Source organism: Dermacentor variabilis, chromosome 4 (assembly GCF_050947875.1).
Source record: "Dermacentor variabilis isolate Ectoservices chromosome 4, ASM5094787v1, whole genome shotgun sequence".
Classification (NCBI taxonomy): Eukaryota; Metazoa; Arthropoda; class Arachnida; order Ixodida; family Ixodidae; genus Dermacentor; species Dermacentor variabilis.
Window position 1 is genome coordinate 211,108,526 of NC_134571.1, and position 12,295 is coordinate 211,120,820.

The 12,295-nt window shown below is 46.5% G+C and overlaps 1 protein-coding gene across 3 annotated transcripts in view; it reads left to right on the forward strand.

The window, feature by feature from the left end:
• Positions 1 to 12,295, forward strand: part of LOC142580095 (adenylate cyclase type 3-like) — a 416,897-nt gene that overhangs the window by 227,837 nt on the left and 176,765 nt on the right. For all 3 annotated transcript variants that reach the window (XM_075690881.1, XM_075690880.1, XM_075690883.1), the window contains one exon: positions 443 to 724. In XM_075690881.1, coding sequence (XP_075546996.1) covers positions 443 to 724 — 282 coding nt within the window. The remainder of the gene's footprint in view (positions 1 to 442; positions 725 to 12,295) is intronic.

Genomic DNA, 12,295 nt, shown 5'->3' on the forward strand with positions numbered 1-12,295 from the left:
AAATGCATTCGTGCTGAAGTTACTTTTACGCTTTAATGCATAAAACAACATATTGTTGAAAAGGTAATCTGAGGGACAATGCATTCTCGCCGCAAAATTGATGGTGAACATTTCGAAAACGGTGTGATCCACAGAATTCTTTTCAAAAGAATGCGCCTCGCGAACTGCCAATTTACTACAATTAGTAAATCGCATTATCTGCCGTAACGTAATTGGTTACCCACTGGATTACCGAATTTTCGTTGATTAGTCGACTATGCATTTCGATTTCCCGTGCGACCAGTGTCCACCCCTTCGAGCAGGCAAGCTTAATGAGTCAAAATTGGTCCCATTTGCCATAGGTGATTTCCAAAATTTTTTTTTTTTTTGAAGTCTTCGCAGAAGCGCCTCGTGGCGCAGACTTGGACAGCGTTGTCTGAAGCGCACCTTGCCTTGCGTGCAGCTGTGGGAGGACGCCCTGCCGTGGATGGTGGTGTACTCGTTCGCGGCGCACGTGCTGCTCCCGTGGCGCGTGGTGTCGGCGCTGGCCGCCTCGGGCACCCTGGTGGCCGCCCAGGTAGCGCTGTGCAGGGGGCGCCCCCCGGCGGCGGCGCTGCTCCTGCTGGCGTGCGCCAACCTGCTTGGGCTGATGGCCTTCCTCTGGGTGGAGCGCATGCAGCGCAGGGCTTTCCTCGAAACGAGGCAGTCGCTCGAGGCCAAGCTGGTCGTCGAGGAGGAGTCACAAGTGAGCCAATGCCGTTTTTTTTTTTTGCATGCACCAACTTCTTTGTAAAGCAAAGCTTGCTTCCTCCCGTTGTGCGGGAGCTGGCTGCTGTCTTGCCGAATATACGACACAATGTGACATTGAGTGTGATTAAGAGAAGACAAAATCCATTGTTGATGTCGCCGACGTAGTGTAAGTTATCCGCTTTACATCATAGACAGTCACTCAGTCTGGTACCCTTCAGCAATCACATCAGAGCTTTGGTGGCCTTTTGCAGCTGTGACATTCGAGGCCATGGTCAGAAGATCTTGTTCAACGAGAAAGGTCTTCCGTCTAGCTGGTTGAGAGCTGTACAGAGGTCAAGCCTTTCATTTTCAAAGGACGGGCAGTAGCATAGGATGTGTTTTATAGTCTCGTCGACACCACAAGCGCTGCACTTGTTGCTATCTGTCATCCCAATCAAGAATGAGTCCGCATTGGTAAATGCAACGCGAAAGCGTAAGCAACCCAGCGCTGGTTCTACACATCGGGGAATCGAGTGGGGCGAGACAGGGAAGCACTGTTTTTTCATTTCGAATTGACTTAATAAAACTTCGAAAGGCAAGGTAAGGGGCGAGAATTGCGATCTCGCTTCTTCACCCACCGGCGAGTACATCCCTCATTCCAAAAGCTCAGCGGCAGCCACTGCTCATCGCGCTCACCCCTCCAGCCATAGCTGGCCTTGCTAGCTCAAGCTTGACAGTGCTGCTTCTCCGTGGTCTAAAGTAGGATTAGGAAGGAGTTATAGGTTGGGAGTATAGTGGCATGTCCGCATCATACGCGATAACGAGGTGCATTCACTGCAGTGTGGGCATTCGCATGGGTGGGTATGTATTGCGTGTGACCCACTTTAAGGTGTGGATAGCTGTTTGTCTGAAGGCGACGCCAAGTTACCGCCTCATCGCGAGAGTTTTTCTACGACATCTTCTACCAGCACCCCCGCCCCCCCCCCCCCCCCGTTATCCCTATGCAACTAGGCTTGTGGCGTAAGGCATGTGAATACTCTTGGTCAATCCCTCAGAATGTATATTTGCCACTCTGCAGGTGCCTGAATAGGCAAGCAGAACTTGAGTCAAAAGCCGGCAACAGGAAATTTAAAGTCAGCTACCAAGAATTGACGAAGTCGGACAGCAAAAGTAGCCGAGTGGGGTGAAAGAAGTACTGCTAACATAATCAAAGCACAGAGTGCATTTCGCGAAGAGCATTGATCTGCGGAAAAATGAATACGTCAGTAACGAAAACTTGAAAAAGTCGGCTGCAGTGAAGTGAAAATGTCGGCAACAGTGGAAGTGGACGTCGGCAACAGAAGGCGCCAAATGTGGTAAAAAAATGTCAACCAAATGGGACCAGAGCATGCATTGAGCGAGAAACGTTAAGCTCCAGAAAAGTAAAAAAATCCAAATGAATATATTTACGCAAACTTCGAAGAAAGCATCGCTTATCACCAATTCTTGCACATGTGCGCTGCCCGATTATTTGGTAAACTGCTATTTCTTCTGCTATTCCATTATTTGTTTAGTTTGAGTTCCCAGTGCATCACTGCAGCTACGAGGCATACTGTAGTCGAGGGTTCCGGGGCCATTTTGACTACTTGGGGTTTTTTAACGGGCACCTGAACGTTTCTTTTTTTTTTACATTCGTGCGAAACAGTATATCTCCTTTTCACTCACAAGCTTCTACTTCTAGGAGCCATACCTTTCTTTCTTATGAACTGTTCGTGGAAAGGAACGCATTTCCGCCTTTTTCAACATCGTCACTTGAACAAGCAGCATTCACTAGTTTTAGAAATAGCAATGCCCAGATAACTAGTTAACAATGTATCAACAGTGCTTTAACAAGTCATTGCTCTAGCGCAATATACGCAACTGTGAAACCAAATCGAGCCATTCCAATTCGTTTCATTTTATTCATATTGCCGCACTGTAATCGGGTTATGGCAGGAATGGCAAAAAGGTTGGGTTTAACGGTAAGATTAGCAAAAAAGAAGGAAAACAAGCAAAGTGTAATATGGGTACAGAAACGCACAGATTTCAGCTAAGGTGTCATTAACTCGTGTTTGTTCCCTCACCCAATCTGCTCTTTTCTTATCCCTTAACGTTACACCCATCATTCTTCTTTCCATAGCTCGTTGCTAATAATTGCTCAATTTGTTCAATTTAAGCAGAACCCTTTTCGTAAGCCTCCAGGTTCCTGCCCCGTAGGTGAGTACTGGTAAGACACAGCTATTATGCACTTTTCTCTTGAGGGATGAGGGCAACCTGCTGTTCATGATCTGAGAATGCCTGCCAAACGCTCCCCAGCCCATTCTTATTCTTCTGATTATTTCCATCTCATGATCCCGATCCGCCGTCACTACCTGCACTAAGTACATGTATTCCCTTACCACTTCCAGTGCCTCGCTACCTATTGTAAATTACTGTTTTCTTCCGAGATTGTTAAACATTAGTTTTCTGCAGATTAATTTTTAGACCCACTCTTCTGCTTTGCCTCTCCAGGTCAGTGAGCATGCATTGCAATTGGTCCCCTGAGTTACTAAGCAAGGCAGTATCATCAGCGAATCGCAAGTTACTAAGGTATTCTCCATTAACTCTTGTTCCCAATTCTTCCCAATCCAGGTCTCTGAATACCTCCTGTAAACACGCTCTGAATAGCATTGGAGAGATCGTATGTCCCTGCCTGACGCCTTTCTTTATTGGGATTTTGTTGCTCTCTTTATGTAGGACTACGGTGGCTGTGGAGCCGCTATAGATATCTTTCAGTATTTTTACATACGGCTCATCTATACCCTGATTCAGTAATGCCTTCCCGACTGCTGAGGTTTCGACTGAATCAAACGCTTTCTCGTAATCAATGAAAGCTATATATAAGGGTTGGTTATATTCCGCACATTTCTCTGTCACCTGATTGATAGTGTGAATATGGTCCATTGTTGAGTATCCTGTACGGAATCCTGCCTGGTCCTTTGGTTGACAGAAGTCTAAGGTGTTCCTGATTCTATTTGCGATTACCTTAGTGATTACTTTGCAGACAACGGACACTAAGCTGACCGGTCTATAATTTTTCACGTCTCTGGCGTCCCCTTTCTTATGGATTACGATTATGTTGGCGTTCTTCCAAGATTCCGGTACGCTCGAGGTCATGAGGCATTGCGTATACAGGGTGGCCAGTTTCTCTAGAACAATCTGCCCACCATCCTTCGACAAATCTGCTGTTACCTGATCCTCCCCAGCTGCCTTCCCCTTTGCATAGCTCCCAAGGCTTTCTTTACTTCTTCCGGCGTTACCTGTGGGATTTCGAATTCCTCTAGGCTATTCTCTCTTCCACTATCGTCGTGGGTGCCACTGGTACTGTATAAATCTCTATAGAACTCCTCAGCCACTTGAACTATCTCATCCATATTAGTAACGATATTGCCGGCTTTGTCTCTTAACGCACACATCTGATTCTTGCCTATTCCTAGTTTCTTCTTCACTGTTTTTAGGCTTCCTCCGTTCCTGAGAGCCTGTTCAATTCTATCCATATTATAGTTCCTGATGTCCGCTGTCTTACGCTTGTTGATTAACTTAGAAAGTTCTGCCAGTTCTATTCTAGCTGTAGGGTTAGAGGCTTTCATACATTGGCGTTTCTTGATCAGATCTTTCGTCTCCTGCGATAGCTTACTGGTTTCCTGTCTAACGGAGTTACCACCGACTTCTATTGCGCACTCCTTAATGGTTCCCATGAGATAGTCGTTCATTGCTTCAACACTAAGGTCCTCTTCCTGAGTTAAAGCCGAATACCTGTTCTGTAGCTTGATCCGGAATTCCTCTAGTTTCCCTCTTACCGCTAACTCATTGATTGGCTTCTTGTGTACCAGTTTCTTCCGTTCCCTCCTCAAGTCTAGGCTAATTCGAGTTCTTACCATCCTATGGTCACTGCAGCGTACCTTGCCGAGTACTTCTACATCTTGTATGATGCCAGGGTTAGCGCAGAGTATGAAGTCTATTTCATTTCTAGTCTCGCCATTCTGGCTTCTCCAAGTCCACTTTCGGCTATCCCGCTTGCGGAAGAATGTATTCATTATCCGCATATTATTCTGTTCTGCAAACTCTACTAATAACTCTCCCCTGCTATTCCTAGAGCTTATGCCATATTCCCCCACTGACGTGTCTCCAGCCTGCTTCTTGTCTACCCTGGCATTGAAGTCGCCTATCAGTAGAGTGTATTTTGTTTTGACTTTACCCATGGCCGATTCCACATCTTCATAGAAGCTTTCGACTTCCTGGTCATCATGATTGGATGTAGGGGCGTAGACCTGTACGACCTTCAATTTGTACTTCTTATGAAGTTTCACAACAAGACCAGCCACCCTCTCGTTAATGCTATAGGATTCCTGTATGTTACCAGCTATATCCTTATTAATATGGAATCCGACTCCTAGTTCTAGTCTCTCCGCTAATTCCTCCAAAAGACTCGCCTCACTAGATAACGTTATAGCGTTAAACGTTCCCAGGTTCAGATTCCAATGGCGGCTTGTCCGGAACCAGTGCGAATGTAGGGTAGGGCAAAGAGCAGCGATCAACGCTTAGTGATGACGTCGAGCATTGCCTTCAGCTTGAATAGAGAAAGAAAAAATTGTCTGTAAAAAAACAAGCCAGGCCCAAAGAAGTCAGGAAAAAAGCCACGGAATCCAGGCTAGAGCTTAGAAAAATTTACTAGTTTTGTTAAACACAAAATTGAAAGCACTCTTCTGTTGCAATGATTCTGATTTTGCGTGTAATATGTTATTGCGCTAGCAACTGTATGGGCATACCAGGCGGATTCGTGCCGCTGGCGCCGGCCTCACCGGGATTTTCAGTACAAAGTTCAAAGGGCGACAGCATCGTCACCGCGCGCCGTATGCGGTATGTGCGAAGTAAAGCGTGCCAGGATGAGCCGACGATGGTGGCTCAATCTCGCAGTGTGCAAGGAAGGAAAGCGGGGAGGAAGCGCTTCGTCTGCCGCCGCGCGCAAGGAACCAAGGGTGAATAAGGTGAGGAGGACGGGGCATTCTACTCCTGCGGCGACTGCTTATGACGTGGCGGCGTGGACCCTACTTAAAAGCGATCTCGTGTGCCCTGTGTTCTCGCCGCTTGGTTTGCGCTGAATTGAGAGCACGCACGGAGGTCAATTCACTTGCCGCTGCTGCTGACCTTTCTCCCTCCAGTGTTCTGAGAGCGAGTGTGCGCGGTCATCGAGTGAGATGTGTTCATGTTCGCTGTAAGCGACCGGATGTTCAATGTAAGCGACCGGATTTGCACATCACAACGAAATTGGATTGGATTGGTAAAACATTTCTTTGAGACTGCTGTAAAACGCGCGTTTGCACGCGCGCTCCGCCGGGGCCTACGTCGTCTTCTGGGTGCCGGCCTCGCGGCCTGGGTCCCCGCTCGCCGTTGCCGGCTCACTGGGTCCCTGCCGGGCCAGTGCCTCGATGACATTCTGGACGGCCCATAGTCCAACGACAACGAAAGAACACTCCTGAAGTCTGAGTGTCCACTGACTAAGACGACCAGTCACATTTTCCAGTGACGAAAGCGAGCACAGGGCATGGTCGTCCGTGATGACAGAAAATGGCCGGCCAAATAAGTAAGGGTGAAATTTAGTCACTGCTCACAACAGAGCGAGGTACTCGCGCACAATGATAGAAAAATTGCTCTCTGAAGGGGACAAGAGGCGACTGGTGTAGGCAAGGACGCGCTCGTATCCGTTTTGCTGTTGGGCGGAGACAGCACCTACACCATGGCCACTAACGTCTATGCGATCTTGAGTGCGTGCAGATGGATCAAAGTGGCCTAATATTGGAGGCGTTGTCAATAAGCGCATGAGGGTGTTGAAGACGTCGGCTTGTTTGCGGTCACAAACGAACGTAGTGTCCTTTTTGAGAAGGTCGGTCAGTGGCAGGGTACAGGAAAGTTCTTGACTGCGTGAATCTTATCAGGATCAGGATGTGTACCGGCAGCACTGACAAGGTGGCCAAGAACTTTGACTTTGTGGTGTCCAAAATGGCACTTAGAAGAGCTAAGTAGAAGGCCAGTCTCTCTGGGGAAAATACTATGACATCTTCCAGTTAACAAAGGCAGTTGGATAAATTATAGCACCGAATGAGAGAGTCCACCACTCCTTCAAAAGTTACTGGGGCATTACAAAGACAGAAAGGCATAACCTTAACATGGTAAAGGCCGTCCGGTGTAACGAAAGCGGTCTTCGCATGGTCGAGTTCATCAACCAAAATCTGCCAATAACCGGATAGGAGGTCGGCTGAAGAGAGAGAAGTAATCGATCTGTAAGGCATTCGGCAGCGTCATCAATCCGCGGGAGAGGGTACACATCCTTTTTTATGATCTTGTTCAGTTGATGGTAGTCGACACAAATTAGCCAGCTGCCATCCTTGTTCTTGACCAAGAGAACCTGCGACGCCCAAGGACTTGAAGAGGGCTCAATTACACTTTTCGCTAGCGTCTTGTCTACTTCAGCTTGGATAACGTGGCGTTCTGGGTGACACACGCGATGAGGTCATCGGCTGATAGGACTAGCATCACCAGTGTTAATCTTATGCGTCACAAAGGAAGTCTGTCCCAGCGGGCGGTTCTGAAGGACATCGCGATAAGACACGAACACGTGACAGAGAGCCGCAGCTGTTTCGAGAAGCAGGTCATGAGCGATCATCTTTGAATATATGCCAGGATCAGACGCTGCGGAACTGATCGGACAGCAGGTGGCTGCAGACGAGGACGGAACATCCAATACAGAGATGGCGGTATCGTCCGTCGGAGAAGCGTTGCCGAGCGACATGCTTTTCGGTATAGATTGCCCACATGAACCAAAGTTTAAGAAGGGAAGGAATACGCGGTTGCCGGCAATAGCCACAATGGTATGAAGAGCGGCAAGTGTGCGTAGCTAGAGAACATTGATATTAGGAGTCAGCACATAGTCACCGCCACGAAAAGATGGGAAGCATGTCAAAGGTCTCCATAGCAAGCAACTTGAGGCGGCAACCGTACGAAGTCTGCAGAAGATAAATGAGGCTCAGCTGATTTTGGAGGGCCACAATGATTAGGCAGCTGGAGTCGAAGGAGGCCAGCACTCCAGTCAATCAGTGCTGAAGGGTCCGGTAAAAAGTTGAGGCTGAAGATCAAGTCATGGGAACACCGTTCCAGAACAGCAAATAAAAAGGAAGTGTTGAAACTAGCAACAGTTATTCGGACAGTGCACATCCCAAGGATAATGGTAATAGCGACCGCTTTGCTCCATCAGCGAACCTGATAACGCGAGATGCCGCAGATCTAAAGACTTTCTTCAGGCGGCAACGAAGATGGTTGCTCATCACCCAAATATGGCCTCGAGGAGAGGTATTCTGTAAGAGTTCACCTAGTGGACTGTGCAGTTTGACCGTTACTGATTGGCTAGAGTCGCTCATCTTCTCCGAGCTCGTACACCTGAATCCAATCAGCAGCGGCCGGAATGACGTATCAACAAGCGCTATGTCATGCACATTGTCAACTTCTACATCAACTATATTACGCCTGGTCGGCAGGGTGAGAGGCTTTGGCGGAGACATCGATGCAGCGTGATCTCCAGGCGCTGCATCTTTTAGTTTTCGTGAAGTACGCGCCCGGGTTGGGAACACGGCGACAGCCGACGGGACTGGAGTGACCTGGAGGATAGACAACTTTGCGGCGAATGGGACTGGTGACTGCTCGGCCTCGGCGAACGATGGCGCCGTGTGGTCGTACCGTCCGTGGCGCGCAGGTTCGGCTTGACTTGAGGCTGGAAATGGCGAAAACTGCAGCCTGGACGAGGGCCGTCCCAGAACGGCATCGAGGATCAGCGGTTGGGACAGTATCGGGCGACATGACCAACGCGGAGACAACTGAAGCAATAAGTCGGTCATCCGGTGTTCGCCACTCTTTGCGATAACCTCGAGGGACCCATTGATTTTGGGTATCCTCGAGCGAATAATGCTCGGTCGGCCGCGAGCTGGCTACGGTACAAACTGATTGAAAGCCGAAATTGGCAAATCCTTGGCGCGCAATAGCCTGAACAAGGAGAGCCGTAGGAGCGCAAGTATCATTGACACGTGAGTACAGAGTCGCAGGACAGACGGCTTCCAGCTCGTGGCACACGATCTTCATCAGCTGCTTTGAAGGCTGCTGGTGCCGCCGGGCAGGAGAGCCTTGTCGGTCTTCACACGATGATGTTGCAGTCGTATTGGGAAGCCGTTAAAATGGCTGGTAGATACTACTACTTTTAAGCTGCTCAAAACGCTTGCACTCCGTGATAACGTCATTAATCGAAGTGTGGTTCTTACAAGTCAGTAGGTTGAAGGCGTCATCGGAGATACCTTTTAAGACATGCCCGACTTTCTCAGACTCGGGCATTTAAGCGTCGGCCTTGCGGCAGAGAGCCAGCACGTCTTGCATATAAGCGATGTAACCCTCGGTGGACATTTGAACTCGTGATGCCAACTCTTTATCGGCAATGACCTTCCTACCCAACGGTTTCCCGAACAGACATCGCAGCTTCTGCTTTCAGGTCTCCCAATCACGGAGTTTATCTTCGTTATTTATTCAAAATACCCCCAAAGGCCCTCATTACGAGGGTATTACATGGGGGGGGGGGGGGGGGGGCGATCACAGGCACTGGTCATAGTTTGTACATACTAAAAACAAGAGAATGTAACAGAATAGTAATAATACAGTGAAACATAGGTAATATACAAGATAATTAGGTCACAATTATTACAGAGAAAACATTAGTACATATTAGGAGAACATAAGGCAACTGCAATGAAAAACACCAACATCGAAAACACTGTAAAAGTCCGAAAAAAATAATAATATGATTAGTCGACAAGTCGTGAGCGAATGAAATGTTGAAACTTAGTCAAGTCTGGTTCCGTGGCAATGACTGATGGTAAGGCGTTCCATTCAGTTATTGTGCGTAGTAAGAACGAATATGCATAATGGGACGACTGGCAATTAATGCGTTTGACTTTGTATGGATGGTCACGGCGTGGAAAAATAACTGGTGGTGACTGAAAAAAATCATCGTGAAGTGATGGATGGTGATAAAGCTTATGGAAAAGTGCTAGGCGAGAAATTTTACGGCGAAGTGCTAAGTTGTCCAACTCGGCTTTATTCTTTAACGAGGTGACGCTGGTGTAACGTGAATAATCTCAAAATATAAATCGCGCAGCACGATTCTGCAAGGCTTCGATGTTACTGATGATATAAATTTGTTCGGTATCCCAGATGGCAGACGCGTATTCTAGTTTAGGACGGATTAATGTTGTGTATGCTAGTTTTTTAACATGCACTGGGGCTTCTTTTAGGTTATGTTTAATAAGTCCGAGAGTACGGTTTGAAGAGGCAAAGGTAAGATTAATATGATTATTCCATGAGAAGTTTGACTGAATATTGATGCCAAGGTACTTGTAAGCAGTTGCGAGTTCCACAGCGTTGTTATTAAGGGAGTAGGTGGTTGGAATTCGTGGCCTATTGGTGAAAGACATGAGTTTAGTTTTGGAAATATTTAATGGCATTAACCAATTAGAACACCATGCATTTATTGCATCCAGGTCAGTTTGTAGTAAGTGGCTATCAGTGTTACTTGTTACACATCGATAAACTACACAATCGTCTGCAAATAGTCTGATTTTGGATGACACGCAACTGGGTAAATCATTAATATAAATTAGAAAGAGTAAAGGTCCAAGTACGCTGCCTTGTGGAACTCCAGACGTAACGACAGCGTAACATGAGTTGGAATTGTTAACTGATGTAAACTGAATTCTAGATGAAAGAAAATCGGTGATCCATGCAATTATAGTAGGGTGAGTGTTAAGCTGTGAAAGTTTAAATAACAACCTATGGTGGGGAACATGGTCAAATGCCTTAGAAAAATCTAAAAATATTGCGTCAACTTGGAATCCGGCGTCTATTAGTGCGTGTATGTCGTTAATAAATCCGGCAAGTTGGGTGTCGCATGAGTAGCCCCTGCGAAAACCGTGCTAATGCTTAAAAATAATGTTATGGTCTTCAAGGAAGTTGATGACTTGACTGTGTATGATATGTTCCAGTAATTTACAAATAGTGCTGGTTAAGGAGATGGGACGATAATTAAGGGGAGAAGCACGATCACCTGATTTGAAAATGGGTATTATTTTCGCAATGCGCCAGTCATTAGGAATACCACCTGTTGAAAGTGATTGGGAAAATAGAGCGGTTAACATAGAACAAATACTATGCGATGTATCCTTCAGAATTTTATTATTGAAACCTAGATGGTCGGCACTAGATGACATTTTAAGATTGGTTAGTAGAGATAAAACACCAGCCTCACTGATAACTACCTCACGCATTGTGATTCTCACTAATGTCTTTAAAGTTGGCAATGAGTTAACGTTTTCATCAGTGAAAATTGTTACAACGCATCATTAAGAAGTTGAGCGCAATCTGAATCGGGGATAGGAACACCATAAGAATCAGTAAAAATGATGTCAGTGCGAATTGCAGGGTTCACCACACGCCAAAATTGACGAGTATTATTTTTTAGCATGGATGGTAAATCATGAGAAAAAAAGTTATGGCGAGTGGATTTTAGTAATGCCTTATAAGCCTTTTCACACGCTTTGTGTTTATCATGGGCCCTCGCTAGACCAGTCAGCTTTGCCTGCCTGTAACGTCTCTTCTTTTTTGTCATTAAGCCGCCGAAGTTTGTTTGTAAACCAAGGAGAACTGCTTTTGCAGGAAGTGGATAACATAGGAATGTAAGTGTTAATGAGTGAACGGAGGGTGGCTTTAAAGAGGGCCCAGTTCTGTTTAATGGAATGTGAATGAAACTCATGCAGAAATTGACCAGAAATTGATGTTGTTAATTCATTGTTAATTTCGTCGAAATTGGCTTTACCGTAACACCTTATTTTCTTTTTGGTAATTATCCTTTTTCTCACAAATAAGTTAATGCATCCAGTTATAACATCATGGTCAGCGATGCCTGCTTCATGGGTTATGTCGGAAGATGTATCAGGATTATTAGTTAAAACTAAGTTTAGTATATTGACAGAAGTTTCAGTGGATCGTGTTGGTGGACTAATAAGTTGGGTTAACGAAAAGTCAAGACAAGTGCTGAGAAAGGTATGTGCGGCCGCATCCGTGGCCGATACGGAGAGCGTCGAGCAATCGATATTTGGAAAATTGAAATCGCCAAATATGATAATTGCCGACCTCGGAAAAAGCGCGCACTCCTCGCTCAGCACTGTTGGAATAACGTACGAAGTCAGTTTCAAGCTAGTCCGGGAGCAGACTTGAAACTTGAGGGGACTTCGACCCAGCCAAGTCGTTCGCAAGTCGTCCGCATGCTAGAGCACGATTTAAGACGCGCGGCGAAGCTGTCTTGAGACTGCCAGAAGTCAAGTTCGAGCCAAGTTAGATCTCTGAATTCGGGGGTTAAAATCCTTTTATGTCGCTATAGTGGCCTCCTGGTTTCGGAACCAGTGGTTCGCGACATGCGCAAGATAAAAAAATAACGTTG